The sequence below is a fragment of the Suncus etruscus genome, chromosome 7, assembly GCF_024139225.1.
Source record: "Suncus etruscus isolate mSunEtr1 chromosome 7, mSunEtr1.pri.cur, whole genome shotgun sequence".
NCBI lineage: Eukaryota > Metazoa > Chordata > Mammalia > Eulipotyphla > Soricidae > Suncus > Suncus etruscus.
The window spans coordinates 98,327,754-98,346,783 of record NC_064854.1 but is presented as its reverse complement, the minus strand read 5'-3'; the positions used below and the strand labels follow the sequence as shown (position 1 = coordinate 98,346,783).

General features: G+C 43.2%; 1 protein-coding gene across 1 annotated transcript; it reads left to right on the top strand.

The window, feature by feature from the left end:
• The first annotated feature begins 2,464 nt into the window (after nucleotides 1-2,464).
• Nucleotides 2,465-18,587, top strand: LOC126014374 (uncharacterized protein C2orf78-like). Its single transcript, XM_049777667.1, has 5 exons — nucleotides 2,465-2,509; nucleotides 4,235-4,340; nucleotides 14,432-15,211; nucleotides 16,820-18,059; nucleotides 18,116-18,587. The coding sequence occupies exons 1-5, from the start codon at nucleotides 2,465-2,467 to the stop codon at nucleotides 18,585-18,587; spliced, it is 2,643 nt and encodes an 880-aa protein (XP_049633624.1).
• The last annotated feature ends 443 nt before the right edge of the window (nucleotides 18,588-19,030 follow it).

Here is a 19,030-nt window from a genome sequence, read left to right as displayed (position 1 = left end):
AGTCGCTCCAGTTCCTGGAGGATTGGCACGAGGAAGGGGACCACACCCTGTAGCATAGGGTGGGTTAGGAAGGGCCCTGACTCTAGGTCCTCAGGACAAACCAACCTCAGCCACCTAGACTTATGTTTGGGGGTGGGGGAGTCGGAGCCCCTCAGGATCTCACAATGACCATGCTCACCCCACAGCTCCAGACACTCCCTCCATGGGGGCTGCCGAAGGATCCAGCACTTTACCTGAGACCCCTCCCACACCCTCCAAGCACCCTCTGCTCCCCTCACAGGAGAGTAGGGACAGGGGCTGCAGGAGGCAGGCTTAGGGCAAGGGAGCTCCTTCGTGGAGAGGGAAGAGCCCTGTGGGGACCTAACCCCTGTGCCCTGGTGTCCCTCGCAGAGGGCCCCTCACCAGCTCCTGCGGTCTAGTCTGCGACCCCACAAGGTTCCTTACCCAGGAGACAATCCTGGGACGCTGTTGCTGCTGGATTGAGCACTCAGTCACGGAACACTCAGTCCCCTCACACAACTGCTGCCCCAAAGTCTACCTCAACCCGGGGACCAGCTAAGAGGACACAGACACTGAACCAGCTCGCCCCAGGCACCCCAGAACTGCAGCCCCACCCAGATGTCCCTGAGGCCTCCTGCTCACATGCCACCCAACACCAGCCCTGCCCACACCACCTGACCACCCTGCCCAGACAGAGGAGACTGGAAAGCTCCAGAAAACCCAAAAAGCCCAGCACCCAGACCCCTCCCTCTCTGCTTCTTCCATCCTCCACCTCCCACCCTGCCTCTGAACTCTACCGACCTGGAGAAGGCTTCGGCTGCTCTGACCTAGCGCCCACTGCGCAGTGGCTTGACCCCACCCATCCCCCCACTTCCTCCCCATGCCCCAGTCAACTCTTCCTGGGACCTGAGTACTCCTGAGTCTGAGCATCCCAGACTCCAACTCCCCACTGCACTGCCAGTACCTCAGGGATTTCGGTCTGTCGCTATAGAGGCGGTCCCCATGTCTAAGTGAAGTATCTCAGGAAACCCCACTCTGACTCTCCCTGACAGCTGACACAAAGGAAACTGACTCTATCAAGTCAACTATGGTGAAGCTCCAGGAACCCCGAGACCATTCGCCCCTTGACAGTACATGCCACCAGGGGTCTGCAGCCGGGCACTGGCAGAGAGCAGAGATGCCTCTACCCTGGGGTCTCCTACACAGCCCACCCACCTGGACACGTGTCCCCACTCTCTGTGGAGTCCGCTGATGTCTCTGCTCTGTAGAGCATGAATGATAGCGCACGTGGATGCCCAGTTGTGAAGGCGCTGGCACTCCTGGGAGGCAAGAGAATAAAAGGTCATGGGGCCGCTGTAATCTGAATCCCCTTGCAGCGTCAGAAAAAAAAAACTCAATGATAGAAATCTGGGCAGTCATGGACCAAGGGGTCATTAAGGAACACCCCAGGGAAGTGTGTCTGTCACTCAAGGAAGCTGCACTTAAGGAGGAGCCACCACTCAGGACTGACACTGGTGCCCAGGTCACTGTGTCCCTGCAAGAAGCCCCCATGGACACAAGCACAGGCCATCTTCCCCCTGAGGGTCAAGAAGGGAACCGACAGCTCAGGGGCTCCCCTCCTCACTCACCTGGCCACCTGGATCCAGTGCTCCAGGACCCTCGCCTGGGCCCGGGCTGAGAGGCTCAGGTCCCCGAGGCAGGTGGTGAGCACACAGGCCACCACCCTGTTGAACTGGCTCACAGTGGCTCACAGGCTGGGGCACATGTGACCGTAGCCTGGCTCGTTCCTTTTGAACCACAAGGCCACCCGGCAGTGATAGGGCATCACTCTAGGAACAGCTCCTGGGGAGCTGGAACAGGGTCACCAGCACTGCCAGCCCCACGGAGGGTGAGCAGGAGCATAGGACACAAGAGGACACAGCCAGGGACAGCAGCCCCTGTGCTCTGTGTCTGTCCACTGAGGAACACACAGGATTCCCAGGATCCAGACTCCCAGTGTGGGGCTATTAGGCCACTGGCCCCCAACTCCAGCTCTAGGGGAACAACCAGGCCAGGGCCTCCCCCACCCCCTCTACTCTCAATCCCTCAGAAGCACATTCTTCTGGGCTGCTGTCCAAGGTGGGCTGCCTGTTCTGAATCTCCCCATAGGGAACAGCACAGCAGGGGCCACCAAAGTGAGTCCAGGCAGCTCAGAACTCATCAGACTGATGGGAGCCCCCCGCAGTCTCCACACTGGGACTTTCCCTAACTTCAGACTAGCCTGACCTCGGCTTCTCTCTACTCATTTCACTGAGCTGCACCCCTCTGCCCCCCACATCCATCCTCAGGGACAGTGAGGTCTCAGGGACCCAGGCACAGCAAGGGTGAATGTGACCCAGATGAGCCAGATGCCAGCAGAAGTGCCCATGGAACGCAGGTTTGGGCAGAGGGGCCTAAGGTGGGGAACCTGAGCCTCTCTCTCACCATGTCCATGAGTGTCAGCTGCTCTGCCACCAGCCTGGGAGGGAAGGTAATGACAGAGATCTGCTCCTCCCTCGGCTCCTCGCAGGGACCCCTCCAGGAGCAGGAAGGCTCTGGGCCCTCAGCTGGCTGGCTCGCACTGCTGGGAGCAGCACAATAATGTTCTTCATCAGACAAGACAGGCCCAGATGCCTCCAGCAATGCCCTTGGTTTGCTGGCTGGATCTGATGTTTCTTCATCATCCAGTACTAGAGAGTATGGAGTTGCAGCTCATGGAGTGAGAATCAGCTCCAAACAAGGTTGCTGGACAGATTCTGGGGCTGGAATTGACTGAGTCACTGTGGCTGGAGCAAGATGAAGACAAGGAACCACCAGTGTCCTCCAAACACCAACCTGGAACCATAAAACCCCAAGCCCACATGTTACACATGTAGAACCCCTGTCCTTTACCCTGGAGTTCAGTCAGATCTTCTTTTCTAACTTGCACTTTGATGCCAGAGTTACAGGGACAAACAGGTGTGCAGCCCACCACAGAATTCTTCAAGTAGCTGCAGAGAGCCTGAGCATGGGGCTCAAGCCTGTCCCCCAAGCAGGGAGAGAGGGCACTGGGGGGGCGGAGAGGGAGGGAGAGAGGGGAGGAGAAGGGAAAGAGGGGGGGAAGAGAGTGAAGGGGGAGAGAGAGAGAGAGAGAGAGAGAGAGAGAGAGAGAGAGAGAGAGAGAGAGAGAGAGAGAGAGAGAGAGAGAGAGAGAGAGAGAGAATAGATTCAGATCCCGGGAATTGCCTCACCTTTTCACCTGGGCCCCGGGTGGCAGCATGGGGATCACTTAGCCAGTTCAATAGACCATTGCCCTCTCTTGCCCCATGTCAGAATGACTCTCCCAGGTGGCCTCAGCCTGGTGTGGCTAGACATTTTAGACCAGCTGCTCTGCTCACTGCTTCTCCAGAAGGGTGCTCATCAGGAGAGAGATAGCTAGAGCCAGGCAGAATGACTGGGACAGGAATTGTGGGATCACTCAGGGGATGCCCCAAATTCAGAATCTGCTCTGGTTCCTGCCCTTCCTCTGGGAAGTGGTGGTAGAAATGATCTTTGTTGGCAGGACTCAGATGCACCCTATGTCCCCACCACTGATAATTCTGGCTGTGATCAGAGCAGAGCCTCTGCTGATCCCCAAGACCACTCACACTTTCTTTAAATTTTCAAAGTTAGAATATTTTCCATAGACAGGAAGAGGTCTCCAGACCTATAGGAGGCCACCACAGAGATATGTGGAATGCTCGACAGACATGACTAGGTTGAGTCCTAATGAGTCACTCTGACCTCTGCAGTGACAATATTGTATCTAGAACATGCTTCATAAACTAGGTGCTGATTTGATAGTGTCAAAAGAGAAAACCACCATAAACCTATCCTTTCAAGTGCCAGTGAGCTCGGATGCCTCTGTGTCCCCAAGATAGCTATCATGCTAACAGCAAAGCCCGAAATGAAAAACAGGTGGATAGGAGAACAAAAATCCTCTGGAAATGGTAGGGACTTGGTGGATGAGAATAGTGGAATAAGCTGTGCCTCCAGGGCTTTATTGAGCTGTTGTCTTGACTTCAGACCATTTGTTTCAAAGGATAAATGGGAAAGTAGAGCTGAAAGATCTTCTTAACATATTAGAACATAGCTGTGTTCTGTGCACCAGGGAAAGAGTGGGGACAGACAGGGAATGATGAGATTCCTAAGCATTGTAGGCATCCCCAGTCACTGACCGTGCACCTCCTCTCTTTAGGACAAAGTCACCCTCCTCTCAAAATTAAAGGATAGTACTGAAGGAAAAGCAGTGAGAGAAGGTGAAACATATTACACACTTTATAAAAGAGAAGCAAAAGCTGAAGGTGGGAACCTGGCATTACATATGGACAGGACAGGACAGGGGTGTACAAGGTCTTGACTGCCAGATGCAGTTGAAGAAAATAGAAACTTTTTGTTTGTGGTTAGTGGTGCTAGTTATTCAACCATAGCATAAAGTCTACTTCCTAAGTAAAATGTATATTGGTCTTTTTGAGAAGAGGGCTTTGGTGGGTAGGTGAGTTGGAATTTGGAGCAGGAACTTTGTGGCACTCATCCAGGGATGATCAACTGACCCCTGGTGAGTCTCAGGGACTCAGGGCCTGGCTCAGATACTGTACAGAGCCAAGGTGTGCCAGAAATAGGGGAGCTGTGATGTCAGAGTCTCTGTGACATCAAAGACTCATAGGTCATAGTCAAGGCCTGAAGTGGCAGGAATATGTGTGTCTTTGGGGAGGGGCAACTCTCAGGCCAGGCTTGGAACCTGAACTTTGCCTCTCATTCTGTTCATCCCAGAGCACTGAGCTTCAAGGACTTAACGTGAAGGGGTTGCTCCTTGCAAGTTGGAGGCTACAGGAAAGTATCAAGTACAAAGGGGCCCCAGTTCTCAGACCCTCTAGGGTCTTTTGTATTTTTCTAAATCTACCTGGTTCTGTTATTGTACCTGCTTCCAAAGCAGGTCCTGAAGCTGGGCTAGGCAGTACAACCTTACTGGTGTAGCTGTTCTTTCTTACAGACCACTCAATGGAATGTGACCAGCAGTTTGGCTGCAGTTCGTTGAGATATTACTGTTCCTTTTGCTATAGACTATCCATTTGTGCAGCTCCAATTGTGCCGACACTCAGAGTGATGACAAAGCTGTCATTCAGATCAAATGGAGATGAGAGGTGGATGAGCACCAACCCTGCCCTAATTGTTCATTAGTTTATTTTTGATAGGCACGATTGTTTTGTAAAAACATATTTGTCAACCACTTTTATTTTCTCTAATTATTGCAATATAAATCAATATAAACTCTCTCACTGTTAATAAAAATAGAAATGGCTACATTATATTATGGCAAGTGAATACATCATTTTTTTGTTTGTTTTTTGGGACACATCTGGTGATGCTCAGGGGTCAGTCCTGGCTATGCGCTCAGAAATCACACCTGGCTCTAGGAGTCATATGGGATGCTGGGGATCAAACCCAGGTCCCCCCTGGGTCAGCTGCGTGCAAGACAAACACCTAACCACTGCGCTTTCGCTCCAGCCCCCAAGTGAATACATCTCAATATACAAGTAAATATAACTGACATATTCTCTAATCTTAAGGTTGTTTACATTACATAAACTATACTAAAATTTTAAGACTTATTAAAATATAAAAAAAATAAAATGGGCATGCTGCTTCGAGGAAATAGTCTAAGAAACAGTAGAAGGAAATCAAATCTGTTCATGCCACATCTACTAATAGTATGAAGAATTAGGAAGCGCTTTACTTGGTGACTGCTATTGAATGTCAAACACTAAGGATTCTGAGTCAAAGACAATTATTATTTCCATCTCCCTGTTGTTGATGAACAGTTACAGAGAGGTTCAATAAAACACAGTCCTTTTTTCTGGGAAACAAGATCTCAAATCAATGTTGACTGACAGTGTTTTCTGCCTTGACCCGCAAGGCTCAGTTATTCGTGGGTGTGGGGTGGATCCAGCGTGGAAGAGAATGGGGGGGAAAGAGGAGGGAGGAGACCAAGTAAAAATGTCTTATCAAGGTCCAAATTTATTAGCCAGCAGGCTCTTCTTATATGCAAAAACTTTCAGGGGAGGAGGGTAGGCAGGATGGAAGACCACATGACAAACAGCTTTACAAAGAACATCTTGTAGTTAATCTCTATAAGCCAGGCATGTAACACCTTGCGTACCTCCTATCTGTACATTCTGGAACAAGAATGGTCTGTTCTTTACTTAGAATTTGCTGAAGCATTAAACTGTAACTAGCTTTCTCAAATGTTTAACAGAGGGCCTCGAGAATTTTTCCTTTGGCTCTAAGGCTAAACAATGGCCAATGCTTTAGGTCACGTACACATGTCACACAAGAACAATTGTCCTGTTAGACACCATCTTGGCTCTGGCTCCCCACAGTTTTCTCTCTCACTCAATCCCAATCTGCTTCAAGAGATCAGAAAGAAAAACTTGAAAAGAAAGCAGTAAAGCTTAATGAAAAAGAATAGCTAAAATAGAGTCATTTGAATATATGAAATTCTCCTCAGCCCTGGACAATAGTACTGCTGGTAAGGTGCTTGCCTTGCCTGTGGCCAACCTGGGTTCAATCCATAGGACAGATACCCTGGCTACTGCCAGGAGTCAATTCTGAGCACAAAGCCAGGAGTAACCCCTGAGGCATCATTGGGTGTGGTCCAAAAACTAAAAAACTAAAACAAAAACAAAACCCCAAAATGAAATCAACAAAAATATTCAAAAAAAAAAAAAAAAAGAGAAGGAATGAGGAATGCAGAGTGTGTGTGTGTGTGTGTGTGTGTGTGTGTGTGTGTGTGTGTGTGTGTGTGACAGCTCCTACCACCTTACTCTGACTTGTCTCTTTCCAATGGACTGATTTCATTATGTTGGTAACTAAGCATTGGTTAAGTAGGTGTGTTTACATTACACAGGTGGAGAAAACCAGACACAACACATCAGAACTTGCTGAGGGTTTTTTTTTTTTTTTGGCTTTTTAGAAAGCCAGTTAAAAAATTCAGTTAAAAATTATTTTTAAGCATGAGAAATTAGCACATCAATGAATCAAAACAATAATAACAAAAATTATTATTTTTTTTTACAGGAGAAACTTTAGTTTATTGAGTGAATAGATACTGGACTTTAACATAACCCTAACTCAGTTCTGAAATCTGACAACCAAAAAATTTGACTACAATTTAATTAAAAAAAAAAATCAGGTCAGACATATAGGGGATTAGTTGCTTGCTTTGCATGCAAACGACTGTATTAGACCCCCAACTACATTGATACTTCAGACATCATCAAGGAAATCCTAGTTTCTGCCAGAAATGGCATCTGAAACTTTCATTTATGGCCCAACCTTCAAATAAACAAAGAAAAATATAAAACAAGTTTCTAATACTAAAATACAAGAACAGCCCAAAATTGCAGAATTCAGAAATATTTGTGAAAATTTTTTTAACAAAACAAAAATTATTTTAAGGAGGCTGAGAGGGAGCCTTGTTCTCCTAGTATTTTAGTATTCTAGCTGCTACTCTTTAGGTAAGATTTGTTGCCAGGGCTTCCTTAATTGGAAACATCCTGGTGTTCTCAGGGAGCTTCCTATGGCTTTTATCACATCTTCTTCCTCATAGATTGTAGATTGTATCATTCCTAACTGGCATAAGTACTGAGCCCCTCAGCTCAATACTGTAAGTCTCTCCCTACCCCCAGCCTACTGTGCTGACTTCAGTAAATGAGTCATTGAAAAGTAAAGATCCAGGGCCGGTGAGGTGGTGCTAGAGGTAAGGTGTCTGCCTTGCAAGCTCTAGCCAAGGAAGGACCGAAGTTCACTCCCCCAGCATTCCATATGGTCCCCCTAAGCCAGGGGCAATTTCTGAGTCCTTAGCCAGGAGTAACCCCTGAGCATCAAATGGGTGTGGCCGGAAACCCCCCCAAAGTAAAGATCCAAAGATTTGAACTCCAATTTTGACATTTTTAAATGCCATTTTTAAATATTGCATTATTATTTCATTTCCTGGGACTTTTATTTGCTGATGAACAAAATACCAAACTCATGGTGTTGCCATAGGGAAAATGGATTTATGTACCATTAAAAGTCAAGTGCTGTACATGAAATATAGCAAGTGACAAATAGAAGTGCATTTTCAAAATTCTTATTAACTCAACATTAAGATTAATTTCCAATAAATTTATTTGTTATTTTTATTATGGGGCCACACCTGGTAGTCCTCAGGCTTTCTTCTGGTTCTGTGCTTAGGGATCAACTCTAGAAGTCTAACCTTAAATCTGAGATAGTCCTTGCAACAAAGCACCTTATCTGTCATACTATTTTTCTGGTGCTTTCATTAAATTTTTTTGAATATGATGACTAGCACTTTTGCTGAAGAAAATCCAGGCTGTGTGATCTTTCTGGCTCTTCCAGGCATATAATGAGTCAGCATTCTTTCATGTCTGTCTCTAATCACTCAGTTTCTCTGAATGGAAGGGAAAGGAAAATTCTGCAGCTAGAATTTTTACAGCTAAGTCCAAGGCAAGCACCCTACCAGCTGTACTATCTCTCTAGCACCTCCTGCAGGACCAGATTTAAGAAAACAGTCCCTTGGTTTTCAAGGCCAAGGAAGCTAGAAGGCTGGTCATTCTGAACTCACCTGTAATTCACAAATATAACTGACACCCTCTCCCATTCACTGGAAAATCCAAGAACATGACCACACCTGCAGAAAAGCAAGTAGAGTTTTGCCAGGAGAGAGAAACAAATTTGTGAACAATAATAGACTTTTTTTTTTTTTTTTGGTTTTTGGGCCACATCCGGTGGTATTCAGGGGTTACTCCTGGCTGTCTGCTCAGAAATAGCTCCTGGCAGGCACGGGGGACCATATGGGACACCGGGATTCGAACCAAACCTTAGGTCCTGGATTGGCTGCTTGCAAGGCAAACACCACTGTGCTATCTCTCCGGGCCCTCATTAAACATGTTTTAAACAATGCTTACAATGAGATTTCTGAAAAAAAAAAAAAAAAAAAAACCAAAAAACAAAAAACAAAACTGCTACTTGTGTGTACTCTGATAAAACAGACTTATTCTTTCTTTGTATATTTACACTTGGATAAAGTTTTTTGGTGGGGGGGGTCACATCTGGCAGTACTCAGGGGGCTACTCCTGGATCTGCACTCAGAAGTCGATCCTGGCAGGCTCAGGGGACCATATGGGTGTGAAACCTATACTATAAAAACTAAAAAATCCTTCAGAGAGAACTTGAAGGGGACCTAAGGAATAGAAAATTTTTTATGCATAGGAAGAATCAGTGTTATCAAAATTACCATATTGCTTAAGCTACTAATTATATTTAATGCAATCCTTATCCAAATTCAGATAGTATTCTTTAAAGACTATAACAGCTGATTATAAAGTTTGTGTGGAAATGAAAAAGACTCCATGTAGCTGAAACCATTCTGTAAGGCAAGAAAATATGAGAAATGTCATTACCTAACTTGAAGCTGTACTACAAAGCCACAGTGATCAAAAAAGTATGCTATTGGAACAAAGACAAAAGTTCAAATCACTGTAATAGAATATCCAGTAAGTAACCTCCAAATATCTATCTTTGACAATTGAGCCAAGAAAATGAAATAAAGAGAACCTCTTCGACAAATGGTGTTGCAACAATCGGATAAACGTGTAGGAAATTAAACCTGGACCGACATCCTACTCCTTACACCAATGCCAACTCAAAGTGGATAAAAACCCTTGCTTTAGGATGTAAATCCTTAAACTATACAGACAAAACATATGCAGAACATACCAAGATTGAAATCGCAAAGATCTTCAGCAATATAATACCAATAGAAAGGGCTATAGAATCAGGTCTGAATAAATGAGACTACATCAAACTAAAAATTTTCTCTTTTCAAAAGAAATAAGAGCTAAAACTATAAGACAGCTGAGTGGGAGAAAAATAATGCACTCAACAATCTGATAAAAGGTTGATAACTAGGATATACAAAATATACACAAAATCTAAAACCCCATGAAAAGGAGAGAGGAAATGAACAGACACTTCTCTGAGGAAGAACAACAGATGTCGAACAGGCATATGAAAAAATCAAAAAGAAACAACTACCATCTTACACTAGTGAGGATGGCACATATCCAAAAGACTGGGAACAATTTGTGTTGGCAGGGATGTTGTGAAAAAGGAGTATGTACCCAACAACAGATAAGGGAATCATCATCAATTGCTACATATATAAAAGGGACTACTACATAGCTATGAGGAATGATGCTATCATACAATTCTCTGAAACATAGATTAAACAGAAACATATTATGATAAATGAAGTAATCTAAAGAGGAAGGACAAATACAGGATAACTATCACTTACCTGACATAACTAGAACAGCTATATGAAGAATACAATGTTTTTAATAGGGTTTGTCAAGAACTCTCTAGGACCCAGAATATAGTGAAGAGAAGAAACTGAGTAGATGAGAAAAAAGAACAATATGAAATGACGAGGAACAGGGGATAAGAATTCTCAAGTGCATTGGTGGTGTTAAGAAAGGGCAGAAACTAGGGGGCTTTGTGATATCACAATAGGTGGAGCATGGGTCTTGAACATTGCCAAACCAGAATCCCCCTGGCCTCCTATGTGGTCCTTTCAACTTTTCAGGATTAATTTCTCAGAGTCAGAAGTAACCCCTGGTTGCTTTTGGGCACCTGGTGTGGCCAAAATAAATAAATAAATAAATAAATAAATAAATGAATGAATGAATGAATAAATAAATAAATAAATAAAGGAAGGAAGGCAGAACTGCCAACTATATAAGCTAGAGTGAACAATAATGAAATCATGAAACTCAAACTTTCACAACCTAATTTTAGAAGGTGCCTCTTATTATAGTGACCAGGAGGCAGGGGGTTGGTGGCTGGTGGCATAGGATGTACTCTGGGAACATTGGTAGAGGGAGGTTGTAGGATTGGTCTTGAAATATTGGATGTGTATAACCAAGCCATGATAATATTTTTAAATAAGGATGCTTTAAATAAAAAATTAAAGTAGTTACATTTCAATTGAATTTAAAATATTTCTAACTATAAAAATATTTCTAACTATATAAATACATAATTTCAAATATAATGTATATTATATCACATAATGATTTTATTATCTTATGTAAATACCTCTATGAAAACATTAAGTTGAGTAATTATATAAGTGATTAATAACTTTATTTAATTGATAAACATATGTGAGCTCATTACTTTACTTAATAGAAGGATTTTCCTAACAGAAAAGCTTAAGGAAAGTAGGACTGTGACATCCATTTTGTATGATTTCATCACCCTAGCTCTCAGACTGCTTCATTCGATTGTCTCTCTACTCTGCCTGGTCATCTCATTGAGAATTTAACCTCCATATTGGCTAGCCCCTACCTTTAAACTGCCTACTATGACATCATTCTCCTGCCAAACCAACCACCATCTGATAGAATCTTGGGGTTTTCATGGATTTGTCTGTAAACAAATTTGGATCATCACCAATGAGAAATGACCAGTGATCAGTAGTCTGTACTGGACATTCTCAGTCTTCTGCGTCAGTGCTCAGACATCCTCTAGATTGTCTCTTCATCCCTTGAATCTGTAGCTTATATTTTTCTCTTTTCTGACCATGTCAAGTAAGGAAAGAAACATTTCAAGTTGTTCATTAGGTTTCTTACCCTAAATTCATTTGTCAAGTCAAAATAGCTTGGTATCATGGAGAAAAGTAGAAAACTACAACTTGATAGGCCTTGTTTTAGTTTTGAATTTGACATTTGCTGGCTGTATGCTAATATATTTCTATAATTAGTTTTATAATTCTGTTTCACACTGTTTATTACTTGTTTTATACTATATCTTATACATACAATTTTGTATATTGTACATAGGTTGATGTGTTCTCATACATGTTTATATACTTGAGAGTGTTCATTCTCTGTAGTTCCTTTCCTTTCTAGTGATTTATAGTGATTTTTCCATGGTACCCATGTAAAAACTTAAATCAGTGACAAGAGTATTTTATAAGAAACAGACAATGTAGGTACAGTGAAGAAGTAGTAATATCTACCAGTATACTGAGTCTGTAATGGTTTTTCAATTTGTATTTACAATCTATTTTAAATTCAATGCTATTCCAAAAAGTAGCCACAGGTCTTATGAGATTTTTAGTTAAAATAAATGAAAAGAGAAAAATTGGGTGGTGGAAGTAGGTGTGGAGTGCTGAGCTGTAAAAAGGCAAAGGTAAAGAAGATTAGCATAACTGTCATTAAGCATTGACCAATCTGAACCAAGAAGGAAAGACTATACTTGGGACAATAATCTAAAACTAGAGCTGGGAGACGAGGAAGGAGTTATAAAGGAAGGTGTAACAGTGTGGGAGAGATTGTTGGCTAGAGGCAAAGATTTTAAATTACAACAGAAAGAATATAGTTAAGCTTAATAGAGTTTACCTAAACCTTATGTATGCTCCATCTAATTTCTGTTGCTTTCTGGTTAAAATGCCGAGACTATGAATGAACTTAATAACAAAAAGCCAGATCTAAAGCTCCTGAACTATACACCCCCAGTGTTATGTGACACCTCAAAATGTCCTAGTGTGTCATCCAGATAAGATCACAACATATATGATGGCCAAGTTACATAGAAGACCACACTCAGCATAAACAATAACATAAGAAAGCCCTACTACCAGCACAAAACACAAACTAGAAAATCTTTAGCAATGGGTTTTTTGTAACACCATTGAGAGAGAGATAATTATTTCAAACAGACCCATACTGATAGCAGTTTTGGTCATTCCAATAGCCTTTTTTATAACAATGTTAAGCAAATTTTGTTTTTGACTGTAAAGGGGCAGATTAGGGTGGTGGATGGGAAACTGGAGAAAATGGTGGAGAGAAGGCCACATTGGGGTGGGATTCGTGTTTGAACATTTAAAGGCTGAAACGACTTATCATGAACTTAGTAAAGCATGGTGACATACCAAATTTTAAATTGTGAAACAATAACTGAGTTACCTTATACTTGAAATATTGACTTTATATGCTTTCTAATACTATTATATATTTTATGTCTACCAATACATTCACATTTATTGCAGTATTTTGGCAAGGTATATATTCACAAACATCTTACATTGTATTTTTTTTTTTTTTGGTTTTTGGGCCACACCCGGCAGTGCTCAGGGGTTACTCCTGGCTGTCTGCTCAGAAATAGCTCCTGGCAGGCACAGGGGACCATATGGGACATCGGGATTTGAACCAACCACCTTTGGTCCTGGATCAGCTGCTTGCAAGGCAAACGCCGCTGTGCTATCTCTCCGGGCCCACATTGTATTTTTTGACTAATGTAATTTACTAAAATCAAAGATTAACTTTAAAATACTGCATTCTGACTCAGAGTTTATTAGAACTCTTGTACTTCTCTGTGTTTTGGCTTGGCTCACAAACAATGGTGATGAGGGCTAACACCTGGCTCTGTGCTCCAACACTTTGCTGCTAGAAACATAGCCCAGATTTCATTGATATCTTTACACATCTTCCATTCTATGATATATAATTTATTTTTCTCTATTTTATAGAATTTTAAGCTCCTCCCATGTGAGTCATATGTCATAGAACAATTGTATTCAAGTATGCATTACTACTCTTGATTAGTGTTGCTGTTATAACTATTTCATAGTTATAACTAAGTGAAAGAATTGAGATTCATAATTTAATAACACTTTCCCACCAAAAAGTAAGTGGTGCTTTATAAGAAACAGTGAAGTAATCATTTCTGAGGTAAAATTCAAAGTCAGCCTTGCTGAGGGTCAAGTTGCCAACCATATTTGAGCAACAGGATTGGAACCCTCGGCACAGTATATGAACCACACAATCAAAATGAGAAACTGAAGATTGCAATGGTAATAGCTCTACTGCTCTCTCATGAACCACAAATACTGATATGAACATGGTCTCTTTCTCCTGGTTTCTGGCATTCAATGCTCAAAGCAGAATCTTGGCAAGAAAGTCTTCTTCCTGGGTACTGTAACCTGGATATAATAACTAGCATGAAATAAGGCACTTAACTGCCTTGCATGCAGGAATAGCAGGAAGAGCTAGTACAAACTAGCAGTATTTAAGAAAAACATGTACAAATACGAACACCTGGTGTTTGCTAGCTGTGCTTCCTATTTGGGGAGCACAGTGACACATACACAAAGTGCCAAAATGTTCCAGCCCTTGAACCACCCAAAAACCATTTGACTTTTGTTATCTCAGTGAGTGTTAGTATTAGAAGCTTTCTTTAGGCTACAATCTTATGGTAATATTAGTGCTGTCATAGTGAGAGATCATCAGTCTCATGTATGTTTTCATCACCCTCTTGTTCCCCACAGAAAATTTCCAAAATCCATCTGCATTGGGAACTGCAAATTCTTGGCAAGGTTTCCTTCCTGTAGTAAGCAATGCAACTTCCTTTGCAGAAAGTGCCTGCAGTTTCTCCACAGTATCTACTCCAGCTGTTAGCACTGCTGGGGTCCTACCTTCAGTTTCTGGCACCTCTTATCAACCACTTCTGGGTAGTTCCTACCCTTACCAACAAATTAACACAGGAATGCTGTCTGAAGTGTCTGGCCAGAACCGCACATTCACTTCAGCTGCTTCCTACTCCAGTAGTATTCAGTGGGATATTACTGGAAGTGCTCAAGTGAAGTCCTCTTCCACTGGAGGCTTCACTATGACTATCACTGACCAAGACATAGCTGTCTCTGTCATGTCAGTGGTAACTCAGTATCATACCACCTCACATACCACCAGCACAGTGCCTCTTTCCACATACCCGTCCCTTAGTGACAGACGAGTCAAGAGGACACATCAGGGTCCACATCAGAGTCAGAGCCTGTTGCTTCCCTACCAGGAAGGGAGCCAGGTGCATTATTATAATCAGGGCAACCTGAGGCCTCTCCTGTCTGAAGAACTTGGTAACTTTTTGCAATCCTATGACTCCATGTCATATACAGGAGGTAGGGGCTCTGCCCTCCAAACTTACAACTCAACCCCAGATAAGGTCATGGTACTAAAGGAGGTCCAGCCCACAGATAACTTACCGCTGGCCTCCACCTCTGGATTCTACAACTCTGCATCTGCTCAGCCCATCACCCAATCAAGATTTCAAGGTGAGTAAAAACAGGGAGAAGGGAAAGTCAGCATTAAATACAGAAGCTCAAAAGTGAATTGCAGCACACAGACTCTCAGAGCCGATGCTATTGTATTTGCACATTGTGAACTAAAAAAAGGAACTGTGATTAAATACAAAGCTGGTGAGGTGAATTAAGGCAGAACAAAAAGGAGCTAAGTTGCAAATATATATTTTAAAAAGATAAAAAAAAAAAAACACAGGGGCCCGGAGAGATAGCACAGCGGTGTTTGCCTTGCAAGCAGCTGATCCAGGACCAAAGGTGGTTGGTTCGAATCCCGGTGTCCCATATGGTCCCCCGTGCCTGCCAGGAGCTATTTCTGAGCAGACAGCCAGGAGTAATCCCTGAGCACCGCCGGGTGTGACCCAAAAACCAAAAAAAAAACAAAAAAAAAAAAACAAAACAAACAAAAAAAAAAAACACAGAGGGTCAAATCTGCACATGGGAAATAATCCAGACAAGTGGCATTTAAGCCCTGAGTTACATTCAAAAAGCACTCTGATAACTCAAGAGGAAGTTCTATTTTTCAACCTTCATAGAAGGACACCTAGTACCAGGTAGGGAGGTATGTTAGGAGAATGACCATTTGGGTTCCATAAAAGAAAACTTCCAGCACACACCAAAGATGTCCTATTTGATCAGTCTCCAACTTCGAACACACTGATCTTAAGCTCCCTGCCAGAAACTCTTATTCTAATTTGTACTGAAGGCATTTCAGGACTTTTCTTGGGATGGTACCAATTTACCGTTCCCTAGTTGGAATTTATACCAGGATGTCAAATATACATTGTATTTAGAGGTCCAGTTCAATGACATCAAGCTAACATTCTGTAGTTGAGCATACTTTTCATGTGAAACACTTCATCTTTTTTCTGAATTGAGGTTAAAATAGTCTTTTCCATATAAAATGGAGACATTGGGAGAACACTATATCTCTGATTTGCACTAAATAGTTTACATATATATAGTATTTGCAGGAGGGAGGGTAGTTTTTTCCCTCTGAAAATTAGAGAAAATGAGAGTACTCTATAGCTCTACATAGCATAGTGGAGACAGGTAAGTGCCATCTACTCCTGCCTCTCTGTTTTTGAATCGGGAGATTGGGCTTAAGCACAGCATCATGTATTAGGCCCGATTCAGGGGTCTCAAACTCAATTTACCTGGGGGTCACAGGAGGCAAAGTCGAGGTAGTAAGACTTGAGACAAAGTCAGTAGTAAGCCTTAAACATTGGGGGGTGTGACCCAAACAACTAAAACAAATCAAAAAAAGATTTCTCTAGGGCAGGGCCACAAAATGTTGTATGGAGAGCCCTTTGCAGCCCACGGGCCACAAGTTTGAGACCCCTGATGTAATTTATAGAACTTTTTATAAAATATGAGAAAAAAGCAAGAAATAGTGGCAGCATGTGATGCCCAGTAAGAACTATAAGAGTGACCTCAATATTTAGCACAGGGGCTTAGCCAGGATTCTTAGAATAGCATATAACTATGAATGCCCACTCTTGGAAGGTGCACGATTACTGCACTGGTGTCTGGGGGGAGTTTCTCACTTCCTGGGAACTGATCTCTTCCCTGATTCCTTCTTAGTGATGGATTCCCTGGGAACACAGACTTCCCTAGGATGGCAACCTGCAAGTCAGACATTTTGTCTGACACAGAATCCAGATTCCTCCAAGTCGAGCAGCAATAAGATAGAACTATATAAGAAGAAGCCACCAGAGCTTGAGGATAGTTCTATGATAGCTCCAGTGCAAAGTAACCTAGCACTGTATCCTGCTCCAACGCAAGATTCACCTGAGAACAATATAGATGTAATCAAAATGGAAGATTCGGATTCTCTGGATTCCTACCCAAATGCAATAGCAAACAAAGATCCTTTGCTTTGCCCTGTCAAAAGCCCTGATCTACACCAATTTCTATCCTGTTTTGACTCTCTGGACCAAGAAAAGCAGGGCCTGGGAAAGAGTATAATGTGCAATGAAGATGGGGGACCACCAAAAAGTGAGACACATTCTACTAGCAGTCTGGGAGACATCACCACCTGGGAAGATATAGATTGTCCCTCCCTCTTTGAGTCCTTGCAAGACCTAGACCAACCCAACTCTCTCCAGAATATCGACATCAAAGTAAACATCACACATGAGGTGCAACAAAACCCAAGTGCCATGAGAGACCCCTGTGGTCCACCCAGGAAAAACAAAACTAAGGCTTCCAAACCCCTAGAGAGTGAACCCCAGAATAAAATCCAACGAAAGAATGAAGATGACCAGTTGGGGGAGGAAGTGAGAGTTTCCAATTCCATGGTTGTAGCCAGAGAAAGGTCTCTTGCTATGTCCACACATAATAGCCAACAACAGAAAGTGACACCCAACAGCAGAAAGGCAAAGAGCCAGGGGCAGCCAGAGACAAATAGGGCTAGAGAGAACAAGACAAAGAAAGTGAATAAAACGAGGCTGACAGGGCCCAAAGGAGAGGCAGAAGGGAAGACAGCTACTGCCCAGACCAAGCGTAAAAGAAATCCCCCTGATATTAGGCAAGAGTCTTTGAAAAAGCCCCGAAGCTCCCTCGGCCACCACATGCTGGAGTCTGTTCAGGTTGTTCATGCCTTAAGAAAAAGGAGAGATCCAACACCTAGACTCTCTTCTCCTAAAGTTCAGGGAAACTCCAATAAGACAAAAGGCTTCCAGGCATCCTCTGTCAAACCAAGACCACATGGTACACCTGAGGAAAAAGGTATTGAGAAACCTCAAATCAAATCCAAAAAAAGTAGCAGCAATGTGGAGAAAACAGTTCATCTTCCATTTATGAGCTGCCGCCCCCGGGAAAGGTCAAATTGATCCCTCTGCCATTTCTACCCTTGGAGGAGCCTCATCGGGTTTCAAGGAGGCCAAGACCACAAACTCGGGCTGCAAGAGTTCCTGTTGCATCTCAGCCTGCCCGGCCTGGTTCTTCCACTGTCACTGAACCAACTGCTGGCAAGTCATCCCGGCCAACTCCTTCCTGTTTGGCAGATTCTGGCAGACCAACTGAAGCCTTTTCAGCCAATGCACCTCAAGCAGCTTTGATGAAACCAACAAGCCCCCCTATTGATCCATCTGAAACATCTAGACCTCCTCCAGTTCAAGCAACATTCTCTTCTCTCCAGAGGGACTCTCGCATTAAACCTGTGACCAAGGGCCAGACTCTACCTAAGAGTCAAAATAAGTATTTACTACATGACTTTAGTGCCCGACGAATTCCCTGGAGAGAGCCCACTGTACCAGAACCAGTGATGTCAAGACCTATCACCAATGAGGAGAGGCCCAAGCGTGAGGCCATGAAAAGGAAGACTCAGGGAGCGGGAGCTTGCTGCTAAGAACACTTTACTGGGGAAACTGCAATCTTTCCCTCAGAGAGAAAGAGATATGTCTCTCTACTATGGATATGGAGGTAGTGACTAGGGCTGTTGGTGCCCCTTTCGGTATCAAATGCTTCTCCATAAACAGACATTTCCCTATTTGTTCTCATATATAGTTTACAAATAAAATTAAATACACATTAGTTCATACATTTTAAATTCTCTGCGTTTTGAAATACTGGTCCCTTGAAGCTGATATTTGGTTAGGGTGGGGGTTGAGAGCTGCAAGAGCAAAAGGGGAAATCAGAGGAGAGACAAAGTGGAAAGCAAGAAGATTAGAATAAGAGAAAGGAACTTGGTCCAGAAATTGGAAGAAAATATTTTATGGGACAGATTAAGAAGGAAGGGAAAACAGGACAGGTTTGGGTTAAAAGAATTAACTTTGTTAAAAAAAAAAGGAA

What these genes read in the sequence shown, in the direction of transcription:
- LOC126014374 (XM_049777667.1), top strand. Translation starts at nt 2,465, where the DNA reads ATGTCCATGAGTGTCAGCTGCTCTGCCACCAGCCTGGGAGGGAAG. An exon ending in AAGAGAAGCAAAAGCTGAAG is followed by an intron (nt 4,341 to 14,431) that starts GTGGGAACCTGG and finishes TGTTCCCCACAG; the next exon opens with AAAATTTCCAAAATCCATCT. An exon ending in CACCCAATCAAGATTTCAAG is followed by an intron (nt 15,212 to 16,819) that starts GTGAGTAAAAAC and finishes ATTCCTTCTTAG; the next exon opens with TGATGGATTCCCTGGGAACA.